Source organism: Alosa alosa, chromosome 2 (genome assembly GCF_017589495.1).
Source record: "Alosa alosa isolate M-15738 ecotype Scorff River chromosome 2, AALO_Geno_1.1, whole genome shotgun sequence".
In the NCBI taxonomy this organism is placed as follows: domain Eukaryota; kingdom Metazoa; phylum Chordata; class Actinopteri; order Clupeiformes; family Clupeidae; genus Alosa; species Alosa alosa.
The window spans coordinates 10,716,326-10,729,058 of record NC_063190.1 but is presented as its reverse complement, the minus strand read 5'-3'; the positions used below and the strand labels follow the sequence as shown (position 1 = coordinate 10,729,058).

Genomic DNA, 12,733 nt, shown 5'->3' with positions numbered 1-12,733 from the left:
GTCATTATTTCCACACCAAACAACAATCACCCAAAATGCTTCAGGCAAAGCGCAGCTACTGTAGAACTAAAACAAATGTAATTTCATAGCCTCTTTAAAACCATACCATATAATTTATATAAAACTAGTACTAGTACCTGAAACTAGTACTAGTACCTGAAAATATAATCAATGCATTACCAGGGTGGAGCACTTTGATGCCTCCTCAAAAAAGTCAAGGCAGTCACTGTTGTCATTTGGACTTTTCTTTAGTGTGTTCCCAGCAGGCATGGTGTTGTCATTGTAGGATGTTACAAACTTGAAGTCACTGGTAATGCGGACCCTGTGGTCATATAGGCGCCATAGTTATAATCGCACTCACGGAGAGTTCCAGTTCCATCAACATCTGCATAGTTGGGAGGTAAATATGCACTGGGAATGGCTACTGCTCCATCAAACAACAGTCTGGGCTTTCTCCTGTGGCAAATCCTTATGGCCACAATGAGGATGATGAAAGTGAGGAAAAATGTGGAAACAGACACCAGAGCAATGATCAGATAAGATGTGAGTTTAGAATTGCTCTCCTCATAAGACATGTCTTTCAGTTCAGGAACTTCAGCCAAGTTATCAGAGATGAGTAAATATACGGCACAGGTTGTAGAGAGAGAGGGCTGTCCGTTATCTTTCACTGAGATCACAAGGTTCTGCTTCAGGCTGTCAGATTCAGAAATGTCCCTCTGAGCCCTGATCTCTCCACTGTGGAGACCAATAGTGAAAAGTCCCGATCAGTCGATTTCACGATCTGATACGACAGCCACGCTGCTCTGTCCAGAGTCAGCATCAACAGCTTATCACTTTGGAGACCAGCGAGCCAGAAAGAGCAGCTTTAGGAACCATCTCAGTCATGAAGGAGTTGGTCCTCAGTCCTTCTGGAGTAGGGTATAATATCTGAGGAGAGTTATCATTCTCATCTGTTATGAACACACTCACAGTCACGTTGCTGCTGAGTGGAGGAGAACCATTGTCTCTGGCTACAACCTGAACTTTGAAGCTTTGAACTGCTCATAGTCAAAGGCCCCTCACAGCATGGATCACCCCTGTGTCTCCATTAATGGATACATATGAGGAGACCGGAACACCATTGACCTCACTGGGCAACAGAGAGTAGAACACTGTGCCATTCTGTCTCCAGTCTGGGTCTCTCGCAGTAACAGAACAGACAGAGGAGCCAGGCTTGTTATTCTCAGTCACATATGCGCTGTAGGACTGACGTTCAAATGCAGGAGGGTTATCATTTACATCTGATACTGAGAGATGGATGATCTTTGAAGATGTCATTGGTGGATTGCCTTCATCTGTTGCAGTAATTGTAACATTGTAATCATCTATAAGCTCACGATCTAACTCAGCCATTGTAACCAGTGAAAAATAATTCTTTATTGTTTGAATTAATTTGAAAGGAGCATTTCCTTGAATAGTGCACGCAACTTGTCTGTTTCCATCAGAGTCTTTGTCCTGTACATTTAGTAAGCCTACTTCTGTTCCCGGTGGTGTATTTTCTGGAATGTGCTCATTGAGAGACTTGATTAATATAACAGGTGCGTTATCGTTAACATCAGTAATGTCTATAACAACTTTAGCATTGGAGGCCAATCCAGCTCCATCCTTTGCCTGAACACGGAGTTCATAATTACTTTCCTCCTCGAAGTCTATTGGTCCTATGACTTTAATCTCTCCACTGACTTTATCGATGGAGAAAAGTCTGGCTGCTTCATCGGATATGCGACTAAAGTCATACGTTACCTCACCATTTGCACCTTCATCTGCATCTATAGCAGTTACAGTAACCACAACGGTGCCCGGTGGAGAGTTTTCGGGTAGAGTAACTTGATAGACTGCCTGATTAAAAACTGGCAAATTGTCGTTAGCATCCAGTACAGTGACGTGTATGGTTGCAGTACCAGATCTCTGCGGAGCTCCCCCGTCAGTAGCAGTAAGTAGCAACGTCACCTCTCGCTGACGTTCCCGATCGAGCTCTTTATCTAAAACCAGTTCGCTATATTTCCCCCCATCTGAATTAGAATGCACAGCTAAAATGAAATAGTCGTTATTTTCCAGAGAATAGCCTTGGATTCCGTTTATTCCTATATCAGAGTCGTGTGCTTCATCTAAAGGGAATCGAGCCCCTCTAACAGCGGATTCGCCTATCTCAAAATTAATTTCATCTTTCGGGAAACGAGGTGAGTTATCATTCACATCTTGAACCTGCACAGTAATCCGATGCAATTCCAAAGGGTTTTCCAAAACTAACTCGTATTTTACAGAACACGATGCTCTTGAGCCACAAAGCGTCTCGCGGTCTATCCTTTCAGTGATTACTAGATCGCCTGTCTGAAAATTAATTCCACATAAAGACTTTCGATTACCCTCAAAATCTATTCTAGCTTTGCGTATTGACAGGGTTCTTGTATTGAGTCCGAGATCCTTAGCTATATTACCAATCACAGCTCCTCGTTTCATCTCCTCTGGAATAGAATAACTCAAATCCCCATGACAGTATCGCAGACAGATAAGGAAGAAGCACATCCATAAAATCCAGTTTGAATTTTTTGGGTATTTCGATATCATTCTGTAATCCATAAAATATCCTTAGATTCTCAAAAACTCGAAGAAATCACAGATTAGGTCCAACGTAGTGCCCCACAACGAGTCTTTCTACTCAACGATATTGCGTCGTGTGAATGTGTTTGTTTTATTTAAATATTAGAGCACTGGGTGGAGAACTGTGTCTCTCTGTCCTAAGCTGGTCAATGGCGACACTCAGAGACTAAAATCAGAACTGCATGAGGTGATCCATACATTGACAGGAGGACTGTCAATGGCAATAACTTTCAACACATTGGCCCCTTTAACTGCAAACCATTTAAATAACATCTAAGAAAACACTTTACGGTATGCAGTGACTATGACCCTGAACCACATGGAGGCAATGTGTTTTTTCAGAGGGTAAATTGGAGCCTTAACTCCAATTACCAATCTATTATTACTCTATTTGGTGTGGAAGGAAAACAACAGTGAATCATTTCAAACCTACCCAGACAACTCCATGCAAAATGAGTTGACTTCTTTGGTGTTTCATGACTAAATATGAAGAAAAAGTGCACCAAAGTAAAATAACATTTCAATGCTCTAAAAAGGGGCACAATTGCTGAATTCTCAAATATAACAATTAATATGTTTCTACTGATTAGCTATGTTTGCCTCTCATTATTCTAAAATCGTATCATAAGACATCTAAACGGTATTGAAAGATAGCCATATTACAAACATCACTAGCAACATGGGAAACAGTGGAGCCAAAAGAAATCCCTCTTTCTTCACTGAGTGCTTTGAGTAGAATGACAACAACTAAAAACACAATCTCATATACTGTACACACACACATATGCACACACACACACACACACACACACACACACACACACACACACACACACACAATCTTGCACACAGTTACATAGACAAGCTAAGTTCACACACACACACACACACACACACACACACACACACACACACACACACACACACACACACACACACACACACACACACACACAATCTTGCACACAGTTGCATAGACTTTTTTTCCTTTCCCAATGTGCCTATAAGTCACTAAGCAACTATTCACAGTTCCCACAGCTGAAAGGTGAACTTTCCACAAAGACGGACACAATGTGTTCCCCTACATTCTGGAGCCAACATATTTACAAAAAAAATTCAGTAGGCCTAATGCATCACAGCATTGTGATGTTTACACACAAGCCTACTAGTCAACAAAAGCACCACTCACTGACTGTGGAGTATGTTTTGCCAGACTGGTGTAGGAAAATATTAGATGATGATTCTTTTCAGTGAAAATGATAATATTTTCTATATCATTTTATATAAAACAAAAAGGTGACAAAACAGCAAGCTTTCACCAAAACACGTTCTTTCGTTCGTAATGTAAATGTAAATCTCCAACAGTGTTTAATAGTGTTCCAACCGAGTTTATTTTGAAGAACTACTACCACATGCACGTCTAGTATTAATGTGACTAGATTTGCTCATTTTTATTAGATCTAATATCTATAATGTTTTTATAAGTAGGCCTACTGTATAGGCATCTGCAATAAATGTGCCTAATATATAGAGCTCAAGTTGTTACATTAATTCACACTTGTAATAGTTGTGTGACTCTTGCACTGATTATCTATTTTATTTGCAAAAACAAATAAAAACATTCCTGGAATGAATTCATATAACTGAAAGCCAATATACAGCTATATAATGTCTCTAAATTGCAAGCAGTACTTAGCTTGTCTATTCATGGTACAATTAGTTATATCCAGTACAACACTGAAACCCCCTCAGAATGATTGAAATGAAATATTTCAATGCAACACAAATATCACACAAGTCATATTTGAAAAAGTCAGTTTGGTGACTTATTTACCAGAGTGGAGAATTTTGATCCATTGTCAGTGAAGTCAAAACTGTCGTTTTCACCAGGGCTCTTCTTCAGTGTGCTATCAGCAAGCAGGGTGTTGTCATTGTATGATCGGACAAACTTGAAGTCGCTGGTATGGGATCCAGTGGTCATATAGGCATCATAATTGTAGGCACTACGCAGAGTTGCAGTTCCATCAACATCTGCATAGTTGGGAGGTAAATATGCACTGGGAATGGCTACTGCTCCATCAAACAGCAGTCTGGGCTTTCTCCTGTGACACAACCTCACAGCAATGATCAAGATAATGAAAGTGAGGAAAAATGTGGAAACAGACACCAGAGCAATGATCAGATAAGATGTGAGTTTAGAATTGCTTTCCTCATAAGACATGTCCTTCAGCTCAGGAACTTCAGCCAAGTTATCAGAGATGAGTAAATATACGGCACAGGTTGTAGAGAGAGAGGGCTGTCCGTTATCTTTCACTGAGATCACAAGGTTCTGCTTCATGCTGTCAGATTCAGAAATGTCCCTCTGAGCCCTGATCTCTCCACTGTGGAGACCAATAGTGAAAAGTCCCGGATCAGTGGACTTCACGATCTGATACGACAGCCACGCGTTCTGTCCAGAGTCAGCATCAACAGCGATCACTTTGGAGACCAGCGAGCCAGAAAGAGCAGCTTTAGGAACCATCTCAGTCATGAAGGAGTTGGTCCTCAGTCCTTCTGGAGTAGGGTATAATATCTGAGGAGAGTTATCATTCTCATCTGTTATGAACACACTCACAGTCACGTTGCTGCTGAGTGGAGGAGAACCATTGTCTCTGGCTACAACCTGAACTTTGAAGCTTCTGAACTGCTCATAGTCAAAGGCCCTCACAGCATGGATCACCCCTGTGTCTCCATTAATGGATACATATGAGGAGACCGGAACACCATTGACCTCACTGGGCAACAGAGAGTAGAACACTGTGCCATTCTGTCTCCAGTCTGGGTCTCTCGCAGTAACAGAACAGACAGAGGAGCCAGGCTTGTTATTCTCAGTCACATATGCGCTGTAGGACTGATGTTTAAATACAGGAGGGTTATCATTTACATCAGACACTGATAATTTAATAGTTTTGGAGGATGACAATGGTGTCACACCATCATCAGTAGCAGTGATGGTTATATTGTAATCACTAATTTGTTCTCGATCAAGTTCACTAGTAGTTACTAGTGAAAAATAATTCCTTATTGATGGATTTAATTTAAAAGGAACATTCGGCTGAATAGTGCAGCGGACGGGACGATCACCCTCTGAATCCTCATCTTGTACATTAATAATTCCAATTTCTGTGCCAGGCGACATATTTTCTGGGACTGGATTTTTCAGTGACTTTAGAAATATCACAGGTGCATTATCATTTACATCAGTTATTTCTATAAATATTTTGGCATTGGAGGCTAACCCAGAGGCATCTGATGCCTGGACTCCAATTTCATACTCAGTCTCATCCTCAAAGTCTATTGGTCCAGACACTTTCACCTCTCCACTGATTTTGTCTATTGTGAAGAGCCTTGCAGCTCTATCAGATATGCGACTAAATTCATATGTGACCTCCCCGTTCGCTCCTTCATCTGCATCGGTGGCGCTTATAGTGAGAACCACTGTGCCTAAAGGGGAGTTTTCAGGTAGACTGGCTTTATACACAGATTGACTGAATACTGGTAAATTATCGTTTGCATCAAGTACAGTAACATGTATGGGTACAGTACCGGATCTTGGCGGTGTACCTCCGTCTGTAGCAGTAAGCAATAACGTCACCTCTTGCTCCTGCTCACGGTCTAGCTCTTTGTCTAAAACTAATTCACTGCGTTTACCTCCGTCGGCATTCGAATGAACAGCCAAAGTGAAATGCTCGTTCTTTTCCAGCGAATAGCCTTGTATGCCATTCCGCCCCACGTCCAAGTCGTGTGCCTCTTTCAATGGAAAGCGTGTGCCTCTTACTGCGGATTCGTGGATTTCAAGTTTAATTTCATCGCTTGAAAACCGAGGTGAGTTATCGTTTACATCTTGAATTTGCACCAATATCTGATGCAATTCTAATGGTTCTTCCAAGACAAGTTCGTACTTTAAAGAGCAAGAAACCTTGGAACTGCACAATTCTTCTCGGTCAATCCTTTCCGCAATGACAGCCTCTCCAGATTGCACATTAATATCACAAAAACGTTTGCGAGTACCCTTCAAATCTAACCGAGCTTTACGTGATAATAATCCTCTGGAATCCATCCCGAGGTCCTTCGCTATGTTACCGACCACAGCTCCTCGCTTCATCTCCTCTGGTATAGTATAGCTCAAATCTCCATTACTGCCGGGGAGACGGACAACAGAAATGGTAAAAAATAGAAGTTTGGTAGAAAAACTGCAAATCCAGAATCCTGTCCACATTTTAAACCAGATGAAATGGTTCTTGTGATATCAAATAAAAAGAAGCCTAAACGTTGTAAAACGCCGTTAATACGCTCAAAAGGGAATGATTTCGCGTCTGCTATCCGCTGTTACGGTGACATTGTATGGTTTGGAAGGGTGGATTCTCAATCTAAATATTATAGCAGTAGTAAGAAGTGAGATCTCAATTGTTCAACGCTGGTCAATGGCGACACTCAGAGGAATAAGAGAAAAGTGCAATGTCTGAAGAGCGCAGGATGTGGGACAAATGCATCAATTCAACTCAAAGTAACAAATTGCCTCGTTATTTCAAAACAATACCAACCACAGTCATATGGGATGCCACACCTACTTAAACAGCCATGCCTTAAAATGCCCTGGCAAAACCAATCCTGCTTAAAATAACAAAACGACCTCTGATCAGACATCAGTCAATTTTGCAGTGCACAATGTTCAATGAAAACAAACGGTCATTATTGGTAAACACGTCTTGGACACTGTACGTATTCTACACAACAACCCCACAGCATTAACACACAAACACACACACACACGCACGCGTGCACACACACACACACACACACACACACACACACACACACACACACACACACACACACACACACACACACACACACACACACACACATATCCAACAGCATTTCAGATAAATGTGTGCCATTTCCTCAATACTATATAAAAATAAATCAAGTTGGAAGTAAAATTAGCCCCACTATATGCACCAAGGATAATATATTTTTTTTTACGTACACACCGTTTCAAGGAGATCTGATCAATCCTGACATATCTGACATTAAAAGCAAAACTTAAAAGTCAGGAGTTTATTTTCATTGCTGACAAACAAAACGTTTTCATTATTTCCACACCAAACCACAACCGACCAAAATGCTTCTGTGGAAGTGCAGCTAGAACAAAATAAATATGTATAGAATTACAAAAACTTTAAGTATTTAAAACCATGCCATCATACCTGCCCATGTTGCCTATAACTAGTGCCATTGCACATTAGTTATATATCTAATATAATCAATGTATTACCAGAGTGGAGCACTTTGATGCCTCCCCAAAAAAGTCAAGACAGTCACTGTTGTCATTTGGACTCTTCTTTAGTGTGTTCCCAGCAGGCATGGTGTTGTCATTGTAGGATGTAACAAACTTGAAGTCACTGGTACGTGACCCTGTGGTCATATAGGCATCATAGTTGTGAGCACTACGGAGAGTTCCAGTTCCATCAACATCTGCATAGTTGGGAGGTAAATATGCACTGGGAATGGCTACTGCTCCATCAAACAGCAGTCTGGGCTTTCTCCTGTGGCAAATCCTTATGGCCACAATGAGAATGATGAAAGTGATGAAAAATGTGGAAACAGACACCAGAGCAATGATCAGATAAGATGTGAGTTTAGAATTGCTCTCCTCATAAGACATGTCTTTCAGTTCAGGAACTTCAGCCAAGTTATCAGAGATGAGTAAATATACGGCACAGGTTGTAGAGAGAGAGGGCTGTCCGTTATCTTTCACTGAGATCACAAGGTTCTGCTTCATGCTGTCAGATTCAGAAATGTCCCTCTGAGCCCTGATCTCTCCACTGTGGAGACCAATAGTGAAAAGTCCCGGATCAGTCGACTTCACGATCTGATACGACAGCCAGGCATTCTGTCCAGAGTCAGCATCAACAGCGATCACTTTGGAGACCAGCGAGTCAGAAAGAGCAGCTTTAGGAACCATCTCAGTCATGAAGGAATTTCCTTCTGGAGTAGGGTATAATATCTGAGGAGAGTTATCATTCTCATCTGTTATGAACACACTCACAGTCACGTTGCTGCTGAGTGGAGGAGAACCATTGTCTCTGGCTACAACTTGAACTTTGAAGCTTCTGAACTGCTCATAGTCAAAGGCCCTCACAGCATGGATCACCCCTGTGTCTCCATTAATGGATACATATGAGGAGACCGGAACACCATTGACCTCACTGGGCAACAGAGAGTAGAACACTGTGCCATTCTGTCTCCAGTCTGGGTCTCTCGCAGTAACAGAACAGACAGAGGAGCCAGGCTCGTTATTCTCAGTCACATATGCGCTGTAGGACTGATGTTCAAATACAGGAGGGTTATCATTTATATCAGATACACTCAGATGTATTGTCTTGGAAGACGACAGTGGTGGAGTGCCTTCATCAGTAGCCATAATAGTAATATTATAATCACTGACAAGTTCACGATCAAGTTCCGCTGTGGTAACTAGTGAGTAATAATTCTTAAGAGATGGAGTTAATTTAAATGGCACATTTTGCTGAATAGTGCAACGGACCTGTTTATTCCCCTCTGAATCCTTATCTTGCACATATATCATGCCCACCTCTGTGCCAGGCAAAGCATGTTCCAAAACATGATTCTTGAATGACTTCAGAAATATAACTGGTGCATTGTCATTGACATCCACAATATTTATAACAACCTTGGCAGTAGAGGCTAGTCCAGCACCATCTTTTGCCTGAACACGTATTTCATGTTCCCTTTTTTCTTCAAAGTCAATGGGTCCAGTTACTTTAATTTCTCCACTTACTCTATCTATTGAAAAGAGCCTGGCTGCTTTATCAGATATACGATTGAATTCATATGTAATCTCGCCATTTGCTCCTTCGTCTGCATCTGTCGCACTAACCGTAACAATTACAGTGCCTAAAGGTGAGTTTTCAAGAAGATTTGCCTCATATATTTGTTGAGTGAACACTGGCAAATTATCGTTAGCATCCAAAACAGTGACATGTACGGAGACTGTACCAGATCTCTGCGGTGTACCGCCGTCAGTAACAGTGAGCAGCAGAGCTAGTTCCTGCTGTTGCTCACGATCCAGCTCTTTATTTAAAATCAATTCACTGTATTTTCCACCATCGGAATTGGAATGCACAGCTAACGTAAAATGGTTATTCTTCTCCAACGAGTAGCTCTGTATACCGTTTCGGCCTACATCAGCGTCATGTGCCTCATCTAAAGGAAATCTTGCACCTTTAGCTGCAGATTCTGCTATTTCTAGTTTGATCTTATCCTTTGGAAAAACAGGTGAGTTGTCATTTATGTCTTCAATGTGGAGAGATACTTGATGTAGTTCGAGTGGATTCTCTAATACAAGTTCATATTTCAGATTGCAAGATATTTTAGATCCGCAGAGCTCCTCGCGGTCAATTCTATCAATGACAAAGAATTCGCCAGTTTGTTGATTTATGTCGCAAAAACGTTTGTCATTGTCCTCCGTATCCGAACGAGACTCACGGTAAGAAAGACTCTTTGCATCAAGCCCAAGATCCTTCGCTATATTTCCAACCACATATCCTTTCTTCATCTCCTCTGGAACCGAATAGCTTAAGTCGCCATGGCATACATGAAGAGAGACAAAGATCCATGCCAAATTAAAAATCCACGACGAGAAAACCTCTTTACATCCCATGACATTAACGTGTTATGTGTCTCTGAACAAATAAACAAAACATCCAATTCAACTGAAAACTAACAATGTTTACGACGAGGTTATATATAATATGCGGTCTCCTCCTAAGGTTTTTTGAGACCCGCCGATACTGTTTGGCCTTTCTGGATGTAGCCTAATCGCAATCTTAATATTAATGTAGTGGGAGGCAGCCTGCTGTTAAAAAGAAAGACTAGCCAAGGGCGACACTCTTAGTACTACACCCGAATTGCAGGGTACAGAAATAAACTGAACTGAATCTCACTGGTTAAAAAATAACCTTTAAATTGTCTATCATATTAATATCCCAGAAAAAAAACAGAACTGCAAGATTTTATATGTTAGGGTCGGCTTCATAAATATTGTTTACTTTAAGTGGATACTGACCATTTATTCATGTCTTTATGCTGTGATGAACATAGAGGTGCAACGTGGAGCACGCACATACACACATGGCACGATACTTTTTCTCACAGTAACAATAATTATATTATGCACACGTTATTTGGCAGTGTAAGTATTTAAAAAACAAGACTAAAGTTATAAAAAGCCAACAAGCCTCACAGTCAAATGTTTCACAACAGAACAGACAAACGGTCGCTGTCCACTAGTGTGGTGCTGAAACTGTGCGCGTAAGAATATCACGTTTAGCAATTGAAACATTGCTATTTTGCAGAAGAGTGCGAAGGAAAGATAATAGAAAATAGCAGCGGCAGAACAGAGTAAGGGGTGGTACGGCTCCATGAAACAGAATTCAAGAATAAAGATAGGATATATCTCTGGCGCACAAAATATTCACTGTGCAGTTAAATCAAGCCACGATACCAATAAAAGAAACCAGGAAACGTTCATACAGGATGTATATGTACAAAATCTCCAATACAGGATGTATATGTACAAAATCTCCAATTAAAGTATCATTTCACATTCACAAGAGAGATTGTCAACTGGGGAATCCATGTCTGTAGAAACATTTTCCACAAATGTTTAATTTGGTTTCCATTTAGTTTTCTTTAGTGTGACACTGGTGAGAAGACTGTTTTCAAGGACAGTGCAATGATGAGTCTACTACCCTACTGAAAACATCCACTACACCATTCGTTTAGAGTGCTCCCTTAACCTTGTAGCATTCAACATTTAGGATAAAATAAAATCACTTCTCAAATTAGCCTTCAACTCACTTTAATATTGAAATGTGGACAATAGGAACAAACTCACTGCTATTGTATTCAAACAATCCACACACTTATTATGGATATGTTAATTTGAGTAAAGCCAAAAAATAATGAATGTTTATAATGAATACTGAATACAAACATCCGCAGAGCTCCTCGCGGTCAATTCTATCAATGACAAAGAATTCGCCAGTTTGTTGATTTATGTCGCAAAAACGTTTGTCATTGTCCTCCGTATCCAAGCGAGACTCACGGTAAGAAAGACTCTTTGCATCAAGCCCAAGATCCTTCGCTATATTTCCAACCACATATCCTTTCTTCATCTCCTCTGGAACCGAATAGCTTAAGTCGCCATGGCATACATGAAGAGAGACAAAGATCCATGCCAAATTAAAAATCCACGACGAGAAAACCTCTTTACATCCCATGACATTAACGTGTTATGTGTCTCTGAACAAATAAACAAAACATCCAATTCAACTGAAAACTAACAATGTTTACGACGAGGTTATATATAATATGCGGTCTCCTCCTAAGGTTTTTTGAGACCCGCCGATACTGTTTGGCCTTTCTGGATGTAGCCTAATCGCAATCTTAATATTAATGTAGTGGGAGGCAGCCTGCTGTTAAAAAGAAAGACTAGCCAAGGGCGACACTCTTAGTACTACACCCGAATTGCAGGGTACAGAAATAAACTGAACTGAATCTCACTGGTTAAAAAATAACCTTTAAATTGTCTATCATATTAATATCCCAGAAAAAAAACAGAACTGCAAGATTTTATATGTTAGGGTCGGCTTCATAAATATTGTTTACTTTAAGTGGATACTGACCATTTATTCATGTCTTTATGCTGTGATGAACATAGAGGTGCAACGTGGAGCACGCACATACACACATGGCACGATACTTTTTCTCACAGTAACAATAATTATATTATGCACACGTTATTTGGCAGTGTAAGTATTTAAAAACAAGACTAAAGTTATAAAAGCCAACAAGCCTCACAGTCAAATGTTTCACAACAGAACAGACAAACGGTCGCTGTCCACTAGTGTGGTGCTGAAACTGTCTTGGCGAAGAATATCACGTTTAGCAATTGAAACATTGCTATTTTGCAGAAGAGTGCGAAGGAAAGATAATAGAAAATAGCAGCGGCAGAACAGAGTAAGGG

General features: G+C 40.6%; 2 protein-coding genes and 1 pseudogene across 9 annotated transcripts in view; all 3 read right to left on the bottom strand.

The window, feature by feature from the left end:
• LOC125286898 (protocadherin beta-15-like) overlaps positions 1-12,733 on the bottom strand; it is a 163,124-nt gene that overhangs the window by 134,398 nt on the left and 15,993 nt on the right. For 2 of the 8 annotated variants that reach the window (XM_048232377.1, XM_048232522.1), the window contains exons 1-2: positions 8,280-10,517; positions 4,475-4,793 (exon numbers count right to left, since the gene is read on the bottom strand). The exons of the other annotated variants lie outside the window; for them this stretch is intronic. In XM_048232377.1, coding sequence (XP_048088334.1) covers positions 4,475-4,793; positions 8,280-10,366 — 2,406 coding nt within the window. In that variant the 5' untranslated portion in view covers positions 10,367-10,517. Of the gene's footprint in view, positions 1-4,474; positions 4,794-8,279; positions 10,518-12,733 lie in introns of those variants that run through there. 8 annotated transcript variants of the gene reach the window in all.
• Positions 291-2,828, bottom strand: LOC125291286 (annotated as a pseudogene).
• LOC125287757 (protocadherin gamma-A12-like) lies at positions 4,805-7,009 on the bottom strand (the record flags this gene model as incomplete). The annotated part of the gene is made up of 1 exon (XM_048233779.1): positions 4,805-7,009. A coding segment is annotated over exon 1 (2,094 nt), but the record flags the coding sequence as incomplete, so codon positions are not given.